At 43.8% G+C, this 16,021-nt stretch overlaps 1 protein-coding gene across 1 annotated transcript in view; it reads right to left on the reverse strand.

Annotated features, from left to right (window-relative positions):
- Positions 1–1,149: 1,149 nt before the first annotated feature.
- Rnaseh1 (ribonuclease H1) overlaps positions 1,150–16,021 on the reverse strand; it is a gene marked incomplete at its 3' end in the record, with an annotated part of 64,897 nt that continues 50,025 nt past the window's right edge. The window contains 1 exon segment of the mRNA NM_001285996.1: positions 1,150–1,215. Within this exon segment, the coding sequence (NP_001272925.1) occupies positions 1,150–1,215 (66 nt within the window).

Here is a 16,021-nt window from a genome sequence, read left to right on the forward strand (position 1 = left end):
GATATAAAGGGAAGAGAAAGGAAGGGAGGAGGGTACTTAATAGGATGGTATTGTATATATGTAAGTAGAATAGATTAATGGGGGTGAAAAGACCCAAAGTGAGGTCAGGGGAAGAGATTGAGTAAAGGAAAGGTGGAGGGAGGGCTAATCAAAATCTAAGAGTATGCAAATAAATCATATGGAATCCTCCAGTTTCGGACAATGGATCAATCAAGAGCCATAGATCATTGTTAGAAAAATTTCAGTGCCAGGGATGGGATACCTCCAGTGAGTTATTGGCCAGGGAGGTCCTGAGGCCCCCAAAACATTATAGGCCATTGCCAAGGTCCTTGGTTTCCCACCAGGAATAGATGGTAAGACCCTATTGCTGAAGACTTCACATACTTGGCTGCAAAGTCACTGAGAAATGCTGCTGGAACTGAGCTGATAACTCCTCCATGTAGACCAGCTGACAGAAAGCTGGAAGAAGCCATTCTACATGCAGTTCAATGGGAGAAAGAGATACCACCATTGAAGGTACTCAACAGTGGACACTGCAAGCCTTATAATTGGCCAGCCAGGCCAAATGAGCCAACAGGTGCAATAGTGGCATGTCTGTCATGGTGGAAACCAACTGCCCTCCAACTGGACTGGAGGCCTGCTCCATGGTGGGAAACACATCCCTGATACTGAAAACTTAAAACAGGAATCATCATGAGCCCTAGGGGTATAACATCTGCTGATGTCTGGAAAAATGTATATAGTGTGCTTATCAAACTGCCCAGTAAACATGTCTCTTAATATTTATACCCTTATATTAATGCTACTCTCACTTTGGTAGAGAATCTTCTCTTCTGTTTTCAGATGACAGTGACTTTTGGATGACTCAGAAGGTATCACAGTGCTGGCATGTGCTACCATGCCTGGCAGATATTTTTTATAATCATGGAAGTTGTTAATAAAATAATTTTGAAAGAAAAAAAAAGAAAGAAAACAGGGCTGGAAAGATGGCTTGTGGTTAAAAGGCACTTGCTTGCAAGGTCTGAAAGCCCATGTTCAATTCCCCAGTACCCATGTAAATCCAGATGCACAAAATGGTCCTTGCCACTAGGCACCAGCACTTGGGAGGCAGAGATAGGGGATCCTCAGTCCCCTTTCCCCAAGGGCTCACCTCAGTGAGGTCTTGATGTTCAGTGAAAACTTATACCACCTTTTGCCCAGCATGGTAGTGCATGTCTTTAGTCCCAGAACAGGACATAGCGAGATCGGAGGAGGATCACTGTGTACCCGAGGCCACTGAGACTACAGAGTGAATTCCAGGTCTGCCTGGACTATGAGGCCCTACCTCAAAAACCTGCCCCCCCCCCAGATGGTACTTGCATCTGGAGTTTATTCTGGGACACCTCTCTCTCTCTCTCTCTCTCTCTCTCTCTCTCTCTCTCTCTCTCTCTCTCCCTCTCCTTATAAATATTTTTGTTTTTTTGTTTTGGTTTTTCGAGGTAGGGTCTCACTCTAGCCCAGGCTGACCTAGAATTCACTATGTAGTCTCAGGGTGGCCTCAAACTCATGGTGATCCTCCTACCTCTACCTCCTGAGTGCTGGGATTAAAGGCGTGCACCACCATGCCCCCCTCTAATAAATATTTTTTAAAAGAAAAGAAAACAGTGCGGGCATAGTGGTAGACATCTTTAATCCCAGCACTGGGGTGGCTGAGGTAGGAGGATCACCATGAGTTCAAGGACAACCTGGAGCTACAGAGTGAGTTTCAGGTCAGCCAGGTAGCAAGGTGGAAATAAAGGGGCAAAAAGGAACCAGTTGAAATGTATGGTCCCATAAACTCAGGCGTTTTGTTAGTATTGAGTTTACTACTTGAATCTCCAGTGGCAAAGCCCTGATGGGGAAGATAAATACGTCAATGGGGTGGATCTTGTTGTCCACTCTTACAAAAGTGTGAAAAGAGCAGCTTGGAGCTCTAGCGGTTGGTGTTTGCTGGCTGTTTGGTGGTGTCTCTCTCTGTTAGCATCTGTGGAGGTGAGCCAGCTTCTTCTGCCATTGATGGTGTTCCCCTAGAATCTGTAAGCCTGAAATAAACCCCTTCTTCCCATAAAAAAAAAAAGGCACCATAGAGCTGAGAAGTGACAGAGGAGTAGTCAGCACTGAAACATCTCTATCATACCTTCCAAGGCTCAGGGTCCATTGCGGAAGAGGTGGCAGAAAGAATGTAAAAGCCAAAGGAAGGACAGGACTACTACACAAGACCATCATGATAGGAGAAAAAGATGATGACATCAAAATAAAAGAGAGACTAATTGAGAGAGGAAGGGGATACAATAGAGTGGAATTGTGAAGGGGAAAGTGGGAGAGGGCAGGGAATTATCATGGTTTACCGTTTATAATTATGTATGTATGTATGTATGTATTCTGTTTTATGTGTGTACATTTGAACTTTTTCAAGTAAACGATTTAAGTTACACTTATTACCCATGAATTAAGAAAATAGCCATTATTGCCGGGTGTGGTGGCGCACACTTTTAATCCCAGCACTTGGGAGGCAGAGGGAGGAGGATTGCTGTGAGTTTAAGGCCAGCCTGAGACTACTTAGTGAATTCTAGGTCAGCCTGAGCTAGAGTGAGACCCTATCTCGAAAAACCAAAAACAGCCATTATGCATGTAAACTTTTCTTATCTAAATAAAGTGAATATGGTTCTAGATTTCTTAGCAGAGAAGACATACCTAAAAACAACTGCCTGGAGGTCACACTCTGCAAAATTTTGTTTAAACTAATTAAAGGGGAAGCACACTCCATTGTGAATCCAGGTCAGCCCAAGCTAGAGGAAGACCCTACCTTGAAAACCAAATAATAATAATAAACAAAACCTAATACATCTTGGAAACAAACATGGGAGGCATATATTCAAGTGTAGGCTCTTTTCCCTGGGCAGGGGGGTGGGGGTGGGGAAACAAACGTATCTATAGCATAGCTGAATGATCCCAAACCTCTATGTTCCCAGGACAAAAAAATCAAACCAAACATTTGTTTATCCCAGTGTGAAGCCAGTGTCCTCATTCTTCATTTATCATCAAATAGTTCCCAAAATATGTTCCATGTTATGCAAATTTAAAAAATATGTCAGGTCTCTCATCTCCTTCTAAAGCTACTAATGGCAACGTAATCCTCTCTCCCATGACCTCTTCTAGTCCCCTACTCTCCCAAAGGCCACATCTCCCAAAACACAAACTGGTGGACACATTCAAACCATAGTAGCTTGGAAGAAAAACATTATTTGGGGGCCATGAGGATGAACCGTGGCTTGCAGTGGAGACCCAGTGGAGATGCCGGGACCATGAGATGGCTGCCGAGGAGCTGCCGGCCCCAATGAAGTTTCCCAGGACTGTGAGTAGCCTAGCTGGAGGGGCGGAATTGGAATGCCAGAGACTTGTTGCTGGTTAGAATTATCGGACTTGAAGACTTGTCACTGGCTAGAGTTGCTGGACTTGAAGCTACCGAGTTTGATGTTTGCCCTGGTTGTTTTAAATCTTGTATTGGTTGAATGTTTCTTTGCTATGCCCAATGCCATCTTTTGCAGTGTGAATATTAATCTGTGCCATTCTGGGTTTTTTGAGGTTATATTTTGGTATTATGACTCAGTTAAAAGATCTTGAACTATGGGGATGTATGATCATCATTGAGATTGATAAAAACTATGGGGACTTTTAAAATGAGATGAATGCATTGTATTTTACATCATGTATGGATATCAGTTTATGGGGGCCAGGGGCAGAATGTGGTGGTTTGATTCAGGTGTCCCCATAAACGTAGGTGTTCTGAATGCTAGGTTCCCAGCTGATGGATATTTGGGAATTAATGCCTCCTGGAGGGAGTGTATTGTTGGGGGCGGGCTTATGGGCTTTATAACCAGTTTCCCCATGCCAGTGTTTGGCACACCCTCCTGTTGCTATGGTCCATCTTATGTTGGCCAGGGGGTGATGTCCACTCTCTGCTCATGCCATCGTTTTCCCCTGCCATCGTGGAGCTTCCCCTCGAGCCTGTAAGCCAAATAAAACTCTTTTTCCCAGAAAAAAAAACAAAACAAAACAAAAAAAAAAAACATTATTTGGCATTGACAACACATTTTGTTATTAGGGAGGAGGTGTCTCCTAATTCCGAGTGTTCCATGGAATATTCTGTAGTGAACACCAATGCTGGGGGCGGTGGGAGGTGGGGCCCAGTCAGGAAAGCAGAAACTTAAGAACAACTAACTAAAATAAGTACTTAGGAATTAGATATGTTGGTCCGTGTTCAACTTCTTAGTAATAACAACCAGGATGTCAAAGTAATAGACACCAAATGTATACTAGAAGAATAGATTTTCCTTCTGGTGGAAGGAAACTATTGTCCACATGACACATTTTCCCCTGCCAGTTGCCTGGCTGCCTGTCAATGACTTTGGCAGGTCTCCAGCACTCGAAGTGTTAGCTTCCCACATATTTGGATCTGAAGTGGCAAAGGCACCCTCTGTGCAACTGTCCCCCAGACGTGGCCTCTGTGAGCCTCACGATTCCTTGCACTGAGGAGGCTCTTCATCCTGGGACCACCTTCCTTCTCTCAAGGACCCCACATTGGGATTTCAGTAGCTCCTTCCATACCTGTTCCAAGAGCTCCAGAAGGAAGATTTGTTTCTGTCCATCAGAACCGGCCCAGTCCCCCACTCTACCCAGGGCCTCCGCCTCCAACTAAAAGCCCGCATCTCATTTTCTGCTGGCTCTTCAAATTAATGCTATCTTGAGGTTTTTCAAACATTTTAATATTTATTTATTTATTTAAAAGAGAGACAGAGGCAGATATATGTGTGTATGTATGTGTATAAAGCTAAGCATGGTAGCTCACACCTCTAAAACCAGTACCTAGGAGATAGAGGTAGGAGGATCTTTACAAGTTCCAGGCCAGCCAGGACTACATATAGCCAGGACTACTACTGTGTTTCAAAAACAACCAAAAGAAGTTGCATGAGGTCAGGCGTGGTGGTGCACGCCTTTAATCCCAGCACTCGGGAGGCAGAGGTAGGAGGATCGCCATGAGTTCAAGGCCACCCTGAGACTACAGAGTGAGTTCCAGGTCAGCTCTGAGCTACAGCGAGACCCTACCTGGGGGGGGGGGGATTTAAAGTTGCATGAAAAGACACAGAATGCCCAAAACAATACTGACTCATGACTAGATGATTAAATGGAATATGCTGACACTCGCTTTTAAGTCACAGAAGTCTTTTATCCAGAGAAGTCACATGTGAAAATGATAGAGATTCCTGATATCATTTAGAGATCACAGGCTTCTAGTACAAAATGAAGAACAGCTGGGAACTTAGAGGCTGTCTCCGTGAAGAGGAATGAGCTGATATCATTTGAGAGGGAGACAAACCCTAGAATAGAGTCACCCCTGCCCACTTGTTCTCAATGTTGTTTCATGTGAGATGACCATGTACCCCATGAGCAACCCTAGAGATTCAGGCAAGCCCATATTGTTTATTTTGCCCAAGAAAATATCAGCAGGTATTACTTGTCCCATTTATGCTTTCAAACCTAGCACTTGAAGCCGGGTATGGTGGTCCATGCCTTTAATTCCAACACTTGGGAGGCAGAGGTAGAAGGATCACTGTGAGTTCAAGGCCAGCCTGAGACTACATAGTGAATTCCAGGGCAACCTGGGCTAGAGTGAGACCCTACCTTGGAAAAACAAAATAAATCAATAAAACCTAGCACTTGGGGGAGTTGGAGAGATTGCTCAGCAGTTAAGGCACTTGCCTGCAAATCCTAACAACTTGGGTTCAACTCCCCAGTACCCATGCAAAGCTAGAAGCACAAAGTGGCACATGCATATGGAGTTGGTTTGCAGTGGCTGAAGCCCTAATGTACCCATTCTCTCTCTCTCTCTCTCAATAAATAAATAAAAATATTCTTTTAAAAAACCTAGCACTTGGTTATTACTGTTTTCTCCCATCAGGCTGCCATGCATGATCGACAATGCTCCAGACACCCATTTCATCAGGTTGTGGCCACTCTTTCACTTCCAGGGTCTCCTTCCACTCTCCTGAGGGACCTCCAGCACTGGCAGCTTAGTTCGACAGGGGTTTCAGCAGAGCCACCTAGCATAACTTTAAGGACCAAGAATTCAACCAAAGTCAGTAAAAGATATTCTCTCTCTCTCTCTCCCTCTCTAATAAATAAATAAATTATTTTTCTCTCTTTTTTTCTTTTTGGTTTTTTAAGGTAGGGTCTCATTCTAGCTCAGCCTGCCCTAGAATTCACTATGTAGTCTCAGGGTGGCTTCAAACTCACGACAATCCTCCTACCTCTGCCTCCCAAGTGCTGGGATTAAAGGCGTGTACTACCATGCCTGGCTAAATAAATAAATTTTTTAAATTAGAAGAAAGATATTCCAGCCAGCCAAAATTTCTGGGACTGTAGGTATTTGTATTGAGCACAAGTTGATTGAGAAAAAAAACAGAAAAACCATAGCCAATAATTTTTGGTTTCATTTTTGACACGGGGTCTTCATATATGGCTCAATCTCAAACTTGTGATTCTATTTCCTCAGCCTCTTGACTGCTGGGATTACAGGTGTGCACCAGTACACCCAACAACTCTAATTTCTTTTTATGTGTGTGAGAAAGGGCCTCGTGTAGCCCAGGATGGCCTCAAATTCTTAGGACTTGAAATCCTGATACTTCTGCCTCCACCTCCTCCTTGGTGCTGGGACTACAGGTGTGCATCTCTATACCCAGCTTTTGGCTCCAATAATTTAAAAAGAATGACTTTTAATCTTCCACAGTGCCATGCCAATAGTGGTCACTACTGTTAATACTTTGCCAATATATCTGTGTTGGTTTGTGGGGGTTGCCACAAAAAAAGCATCCCAGACTGCTGGCTTGAACAATAGAACTATATTGTCTTACCTTCCTGAAGGTTGTGTCCAAGATCAAGGTCTGACCAGCTAGGTTTCTCCAGAGACCTCTCCCCTGAGGTTTCAAATGGCCACCTTCCTATTGGATTCTTGTGTGGTCTTTCCTCTGTGCAGGCTCCTGACATCTCTGTGTACAGATCTGTTCTCATGAGAGCAGCAGATAAGATGAAGACCACCCTAATGACCTCACTTGCCTTAATCACCTTGGTAAAGTTCTATTTCAAAATGTAGTCCCTGGGGCTGAGCCTTCAACTCATGAATTTGGTGGGGAGCATAATTTAGCCCTGAACAGTATCAGTACACACATGAAACTAGACATCTCCTAACTCAGCTTTGAGTCCCGAGGAGCACAGCTTCCCAAGTGCCTGACCTCCATGGCTAACTTCTTCCTAGCCCTAGCCTCCCTCAGGTATGATGGACAGTTCTCCTGAGTTCTGTGTCTAGCTCACTCTGCCCACATTCAGGGACCTCTCCATCCCATAATTCTATCCACAAAGCAGCACCTATGCTCTCTGTTGTTACTTGCTTTGTTTCAGGAATAGCCCCACTCTGGGTGTGGTAGTCTGAATGTATGTCCCCCATAAGTGTTTTATTTAGTACTTTATTTTTTGAGAAAGAGAGATGGGTGGGGAAGAATGGGCACCCCACGGCCTTTCAGCCACTGTGAATGAACTCCAGACATCTGTGCCCCCTTGTGTGCCTGCATGACATTGCATGTTTTTGTCACTTTTGTGTCTGGCTACTTGTGACCTGGAGATTGGAACAAGCTTTCTTAGGCTTTGCAGGCAAGCACCTTAACTGTTAAGCCATCTCTCCAGCCCTAGACTAGGTGTTTTATTAGCTTGTAACTTAGGTCTCAGGCACCTGGTTGGAGGAGTAACTGGGGGCGGATCCTGGGATCCATCCCCAAAGTGTTTTGTGAGCCAGATCTGATTCCAGTTCAAAGGATTAAGAGAGCTGTCTGAGCTGTGGTGGGTAGGGTGCTTGCTGCTTTTTGGAGTGTGCTGGATAGTGGTGGTTTCTCTCTGCTTGGATCTGTGAAAGTGCACCAGCTTCTTCTGCCATTGATGGAACTTCCTCTGGATCTATAAGCTAGAAATAAATCTCTCCTTGCCATAAACTGTGCCTGGTTTGGATGCTCATCCAGCATTACAAAGTCCTGTGTTTTGAGCCACCTGGGGAGAAGGGCATTAACTTAGTCCCACATGGCCTAAAGTCTCAGCTCTGTTCAGGTAAGACTGTAAGTTGTTGTTTGCTTTGAGGCAGGGTCTCACTCTAGCCCAGGGTGACCTGGAACATACTTCCAAGCTGATCTGAAATTCATGGAGATCCTCCCACTTCTGCCACTTGCCTAACTTGCTTTATTGTGTTTTGTTTTGTTTTGTTTTGTTTTTTCAAGGCAGGGTCTCATTCTAGCCCAGGCTGTACTGGAATTCACTATGTATTCTCGGGGTGGCCTCAAACTCATGGCGACCCTCCTACCTCTGCCTCCCCAGTGCTGGGATTAAAGGTCTGTACCACCGTGCCTATTTTTTTGTTGTTTTGATGTAGGGACTTGCAGGTTGACCAACCTAGAATTCACTATGTAGTTGCAGGCTGGCCTTGAGCTCACAGCAATCCTCCTACCTTAGCTTCCCAAGTGCTGGGATTAAAGGCATGCACCATCACACCCAGCTTTTTATTGTCTTTTTAAAAATCAATTATTTGTAAACAGAGAGAGGGAATGGACATGTCAGGGCCTCCTGCCACTGCAAATGAACTTAGACGCATGTGCTACTTTGTGCACATAGCTTTACCTGTGTACTGCGGAATTGAACTCTGGCCATAAGGACTTGCAAACTATCACCTTGTAGTAAAAAGCTTCATGTTGCTGGAATGAACTTCCAAAGCAGACATGTAGGAGGATTTACAGATCAGGGAAGTTCCATAATGGCAGAATTAGCTGGCTCCCTTTATCAGATCCATGCAGAAAAGAGAGAAGCAAGCACCACCAGCACAAGCAAGCACACTCCAGGAACTCTAAGCAGAGCTCAGGGACTTTACATACCTTTAGACTGGAATTCCAGGTCTGCCCCATACCTTAAGAGCTGAACCCTAGGATCTGTCCACAGTGACACCAAATTATAAGCATTATATTAGGGGATATACATTCAAACTACTACATTATGCCCCTAGCCCCCAATAGATTCATAATCATCTCATGCTATAAATTATATTTAGTCCAACTTCAAAGGATCCCATAGTCTTTACCAACTTAAAATAGTACCAAAGTTCCAAGTCTCCTCTGAGATTTAAGATTGTCTTTTAGCTGTGAGTCCTGTAAAATCAAAAATTATATACTTAAAACAAACATTTAATGGAATAGAAACCGAAAGAACAATCCAAAGAATCAATGAAACAAAGAGTTGGTTCTTTGAAAGGATAAACAAGATTGATAAACCCTTAGCAAAACTGACCAAAAATAAGAGAGAAGAAACACAAATTAATAAAATTAGAGATGAAAAAGGCAGCATCACAACAAAAACCACAGAAATTTAAAAAATCATAGGGACATACTCTAAGAACATATACTCCACTAAGTATACTCCTTTAAACTGCTTTTGTCATGGAATGTCCTTATTTCTCCATCTATTTGAATGCATAACTTTGCAGGATAAAGTAACCTTGGTTGACAGTTGTTATCTTACAGAACTTGGAATATATCACTCCAAGCCCTTCTGGCTTTAAAAGTTTGTGTTGAATAATCTGCTGTAGCTTCACAGGCAAGCGCTTAACTGCTAAGCCATCTCTCCTTTTAAAAATTTTTTTTGTTTATTTATTTAGGAAATAAATGTTTTAAAGACAGTGACAGATAATGTTATACACGTACAGTCATTCCAGAGTGGTGTGGCCACATTCTAGACATGACCTTATGGCATGGCCAGCCATTGCGTTCAGCGTTTATTTTGACAGGTGTAGTCTTACCAGAAATAATTAAAACCAAGCTGAAATGGGAAAAGCGATTATTGCATGGGGTGAGTAAGTTTGATAGAATTTGAACTCATGAGTCTTACTAATTTTCTTTTCTTTTCTTTTTTTTGGTTTTTCGAGGTAGGGTCTCACTCTGATCCAGGCTGACCTGGAATACACTATGTAGTCTCAGGGTGGCCTCGAACTCACGGCGATCCTCCTACCTCTGCCACCCGAGTGCTGGGATTAAAGGCGTGCGCCACCACGCCTGGCTTACTCATTTTCATATTCACTTTTCTTCCACAATGTAAACACATGGTCACATCTTTAAAATAAAATATAGATTTTTCTCTTAAACTGAAAAAAAAAAATAATCTGCTGTAATCCTGATGGGCTTGCTTTTGTAGGTAACTTGATTTTTCTCTCTAACTGTTTTCAATATTTTTTCTTTGGTGTGTGTGTTTGAAAGTTTGATTATAATATGGCGAGGAGAGGTTCTTTCCAGGTTTTGTCTGGCTGGGGTTCTAATGGGTATTCTTAGCTTCCTGTATCTGCATTGGCACCTCTTTCCCAATTTGGGGGAAATTTTCTTCTATGATTTTGTTGAAGATGCCTACTATGCCTTTGGAGTGGATTTCTTCTTCTACTATGCCCTGAATTCTTATATTGGATCTTTTCATAGTGTCCAGAATATCTTGAAATTCCCACTCATACTTTTCTATAAGCTTGTCTTTCTCTTTGTTGGACTGTATTAGATCTGCCACCTGGTCTTCTGGCTTAGATATTCTGTACTCTCCTTCATCCATTCTACTGGTGAGATTTTCTACAGAGTTTTTTATTTCATTAACTGTGTTCTTCATTGCTAGTAATTCTGACTGGTTTTTCTTTATTATTTCTATTTCCTTACTTATGTCTTGTATTGCCTTCTTTATTTCATGAAATTGGTGTTCTGCATCTTCTTTGATTCCTTTGATTTCTTCTTTGATTCCTTTGATTTGTTCTTTGACCTCTTTAACATATTTACAATCATTCTTTTGAAATCTTTCTCAGGCATATCCTCTAACTCTTTCACACTGGAGGTCATTTCTGATGCATTAATACTTTTAGGTGGATTTATATCATCTTGCTTTTTAGTGTTTCTTGTGTTATAATGTATATATTTTGCATCTTGGATTAAGTTAATGCTTGGATTTTCTAGCTAGATGGGTATTCTTAGCTGTATCAATTGATTTGATGTTATATATTTTCAGGGTAGGAGCTTAAGGTATTAGGTGTGGCTCTTAAGACTCTCAGAGTATCTACAAAGGTGTTCCTAGGTGTTGAGTTTCCCTGATATGGGAGTATTCAAGTAGGCTGAGTGGAATTTTTATTATTTAATCCACAGGTAGATTCTAAAAGTTAACTAAACACTGTACACATTCAATCAAAAACAGCCCCAAGTATGTATGCAAGAGTAGTTATTATAACAACCAGATCCTCTATCAACAAAGAGGTTAAGATTTCTGGTCTGTTGAGGGATCCAAGTCAGCTTGTGACCAAGTGAGACCCTTCCCTGGTGCAATCCCAGTTACCTTGGATGATTTTGGTCTCAGTCAAGTTGCTGCCTGGTTTGTCAGGCTGCTGATCTGATTTCTGGAGCTGGGCACTGGCTTTTCCTGCGGGGCAAACCGAGCCTGGCAACTGTGGCCTACAGATCAGCACACCTGCTGCTGGAACTGCTGCTGCTAAAGCTGCTGCCTCTGCTGCTGCTGCTGGGTCCACCGCTGCTGCTGCCTCTGCTGCTGCTGCTGTAGCTGCCATTGCTGGAGCCACCACTACTGCTGAAGGTGCTGCTGCTCGGTCCACTGCCGCTGCTGCCACTGAAGCTTCTGCTGCTGGATCTGCTGCTGTTGCCTCTGAAGCTGCTGCTGCTGGGTCTGCCGCTGCTGGCATTACTGGATCTGCTGCTGCTGGGGCCACTGTTACTGGTGCTGGAGCCACTGATGTTGCTGCCGGACTCTGCTCCTGCTTGGGTCCTGCTGTTCACTCAAGTTGGTGTGGCCGGGTCCTGGGACCGCTGCTCTGTTCGCTGGAGCTGGGCTCAGGCGGTGGGGGAGGGGAGGGAGCCAGAGCTGCTCTGGTTCTCTCGCTGCTCCACGTGTTCTTCTACCTCGTGGTCTGCTCCTCCTTTGCTCACTGCTGCTCTCCCTTCACATTTCCTGAGTTGCGGTGAGCGCTGGTGTGAGGGGAAGCTCCCTGCACCTGGCTTTTCCTGTGGCTGGAGCCGAGCCTGGCAGCTTTCTGGTGCGCTGCCCCCACTGCCGCAGTCGGCGGACCTGCTGGGGCCGCTTTTGCCGGCCTGTGCGGGCTCTGGATGCTCTGGATCTCTTCTACTTCTCCCCTGCTGCTTCAATTTCCTATACACCTCACTTTTTAGTAAAAGTGTGTATTTTGCTGAGTTTTTTTTGGCCTTTTTCCCCCCTAGGCTTTTTTGGCATGGTACCTACCGGAAGTTCAGGATGGTATTGTATATATGTAAGTAGAAGAATAGATTAATGGAGGTGAAAAGTCCTAAAGTGAGGTCAGGGGAAGGCATTGAGTAAAGGAAAGGTGTAGGGAGGGCTAATCAAAATCTAAGAAGATATAAATAAATCATAGGGAAACCTACCTTTTTGGACAATGGAACAGTCAGGAGCCATAGATTGTTGCTAGAAAATTTTCAGTGCCAGGGATGGGATACCTTCCAGTGAGTTGTTGGCCAGTGAGGTCCCTGATGCCCCCAAAACATTATAGGCCATTGCCGAGGCCCTTAGTTTCCCACCAAGATTAGATGGTAATACCCTTATCGCTGAAGACGCCACATACTTGGGCTGTAAGCCCACTAAGAAATTCTGCTGGAACTGAACTGATAACCTCTTCCATATAGACCAGCTGACAGAAATCTGGAAGAAGCCATTCTGTATGCAGTTCAATTGGAGAAAGAGAAGTCACCAGAGAAGATACTCAACAGTGGACACTGCAAACCTTATATTTGGCCAGCAAGGCCAAATGAGCCAACCGGTGCTATAGTGGTACGTCTGTATTGGTGGAAACCAAACTATCCTCTAATTGGATTGGAGGCCCGCTCCATGGGAGGGAATACATCACTGATACTGAAAACTTAAAACATGTGTAGTCATGGGCCCTAGTGGTGTAACATCTGTTCCTATCTGGGTAAATGTATATAGTATGCTTATCAAACTGCCCAGTAAGCACTTCTTTTAATGTTCATACCCTTATATTAATGCTACTCTCACTTTGGGTAGAGAATCTTCTCTTTTCAGATAGTGAACTTGGGATGACTCAGAAGGCATCATGGTGCTGGGAAGAAGTGACAGGAGTGCTTAGTACTGCAATATCTCTATCACAGCTTCCAAGGCTCAGGGTCTATTGAGGAAGAGGTGGCAGAAAGAACGTAAGAGCCAAGGGAAAGGGCAGGGCTCCTTACTGCATGCTCCCCCCAGACACAAAATAGCCTTGATATCCATGACCTGACAGTGTCTGACACTACATACACAAGACCATCATAATAGGAGGAAAAGATGATGACATCAAAATAAAAGAGAGTCTGTTTGAGAGGGGGACGGGATATAATGGAGAATGTAGTTTCAAAGGGGAAAGTGGGGAGAAGGGAGGGCATTACCATGGGCTATTGTTTACAATCATGGAAGTTGTTAATAAAAGTTGAAAAGAAAAAAAACTACTAAGTAGTACTAAAAAACAAAATAAATTAAAGCAAATAATACAATGTATATATAAAGGAAAAAAAAATTTTTTGGGGGGGGTTTCGAGGTAGGGTCTCACTCTGGTCCAGGCTGACCTGGAACTAACTCTATCATCTCAGGGTGGCCTTGAACTCATGGCAATCCTTCTACCTCTGCCTCCGTTGTGCTGGGATTAAAGGCCTGCGCTACCACGCCCAGCTTGGAAAATATTTTTTTGAAGAAGGGTCTCAGTCTAGCCCAGAGTGACCTGGAATTCATTATAGTGTCAGGGTGGCCTCAAACTCACAATGATCCTCCTTTCTCTGACTCCTAAATGCTGGGATTAAAGGCATGTGCCACCACACCCAACAAGGAACATGTTTTGATTTCCTTCCTAAATAACCTATTGTGAACTACTGGGTGTAGAACTCTTGAACTCAGTGCAAATCTTCTTGTAATACTAGGCAAGTGCTCTACCTCTGAGCCATATCCCCAGCCTTCCAGTGCAAATTTTCTGACCTCAGAGCCCTGATGGCCAGTCTTAATTTCATGTCCTATTCCACTCTGGAATCATAAGTTACTTGCTTTTCTGGAGGCCCGCTCCATGGGAGGAAATATATCCCCGATAGTGAAAACTTAAAACAGGCTGGTCATGAGCCCTAGGGGTATAATGTCTGCTGCTATCTGGCTAAATGTACATACTGTGCTTATCAAACTGCCCAGTAAGCACTTCTCTTAATGTCCATACCCTTATTTTAATGCTACTCTCACTTTTGGTAGAGAACCTTCTCTTTTCAGATGGCAGTGAACTTAGGATGACTCAGAAGGCATCATGGTGCTGAGAAGTGATAGAGGAGTGCTCAGTACTGTAATATCTCTATCACATCTTCCAAGGCTCAGGGTCCATTGCGGAAGAGGTGATGGAAAGAATTTAAGAGCCAAAGGAAGGGTAGGACTCCTTACAACGTGCTCCTCCAGACACAAAATGGCCTGCATATCCATGACCTCACAGTGCCTGACACAAGACCATCATAATAGGAAAAGATCATGACTTGAAAATACAAGAAAGATTGATTGAGAGGGAGAGGGGATATGATGGAGAATGGAAATGGAAAGTGGAGGGAGGAAGAGTATTGCCATGAGTTTTTTTTCTTTTTTTTCTTTTGGTCTTTTGGGGTAGGATCTCACTCTAGTCCAGGCTGACCTGGAATTCACTATGTAGTTTCAGGGTGGCCTTGAACTCTCAGAAATCCTCCTACCTCTGCCTCCCGAATGCTTTTTTAATTTTTAAAAGAAAAAATAAAGTTACTTGCTTTTAGCCAGGTGTGGTGGCACATACCTTTAGTCATAGCACTCAGGTTGAGGTAGGAGGATCATCATAAGTTCGAGGCCAGCTTGGGTTTCAGAGCTAGTTCCAGGTCAGCCTGGTCTAGTGTGAGACCCCCCCCCCCCAATAAAATAAAACACAGCCAGGGAGATGGCTAAGTGGTTAAAGGTGCATACTTGCACAATGTGCTAGGCTGGGTTCAGTTCCCCAGTACCCACGTAAAGCTCTATGCACAAATGGTGCTGGAATCTGGAGTTCATTTGCAGTGGCAAAAGGCCCTGGCACACATTCAAATATATATTAGTGTATTTACTTATTTATTTGAGAGACAGAGAGAAAGAGGCAGAATGAAAAAGAGTAAGTATAAACTGGGCGTGGTGGTGCATGCCTTTAATCCCAGCACTTGGGAGGCAAAGGTGGGAGAATTATCATGAGTTACAAGCCACCCTGAGGTTATATAGAAAATTCCAGGTGAACCTGGGCTAGAGCGAGACCCTACCTCAAGGAAAAAAAGTGGGGGAGAGAGTAAATATGCACACACCACGGCTTTTCCACTGCTGCAAACAAACTCAACACATGCACCACTTTGTGTATTTTGCTGTACAGGGGTACTAGGAAATAGAACCTAGGCCACCAGGATTTCAGGTTTTCCTGAACCATTTCTCCAGACACACACACACACACATATACACACACAATCTGTTTTTTTCAAAGTAGAGTCTCACTGTAGCCCAAACTGACCTGGCACTCATTCTGTAGTCCCACACTGGCCTAGAACTCACAGTGATCTACTTCTGCCTCCTGAATGCTGAGTGCTGGGGTTAAAGGTGTGCACCATCATGCCTGGACCGTGTCTATATATATTAAGGATTTTTTAAGTTATTTGAGATAGAATGGGCACACCAGGGCCTCTACCCTGCAAACAAACTCCAGACACATTCACCATCTTGTGTGTCTGGCTTACATGGGTGCTGGGGAATTGAACCTGAGTCAGACTTTGCAGGAAAATGCCTTAAGTGCTAAGTCATCTCTCCAGCTCCCCCCCCCCCTTTTTTTTTGTTTGGTTTTCAAGGTAGGGTTTCACTC

The sequence above is a fragment of the Jaculus jaculus genome, chromosome 2 (genome assembly GCF_020740685.1).
Source record: "Jaculus jaculus isolate mJacJac1 chromosome 2, mJacJac1.mat.Y.cur, whole genome shotgun sequence".
Classification (NCBI taxonomy): domain Eukaryota; kingdom Metazoa; phylum Chordata; class Mammalia; order Rodentia; family Dipodidae; genus Jaculus; species Jaculus jaculus.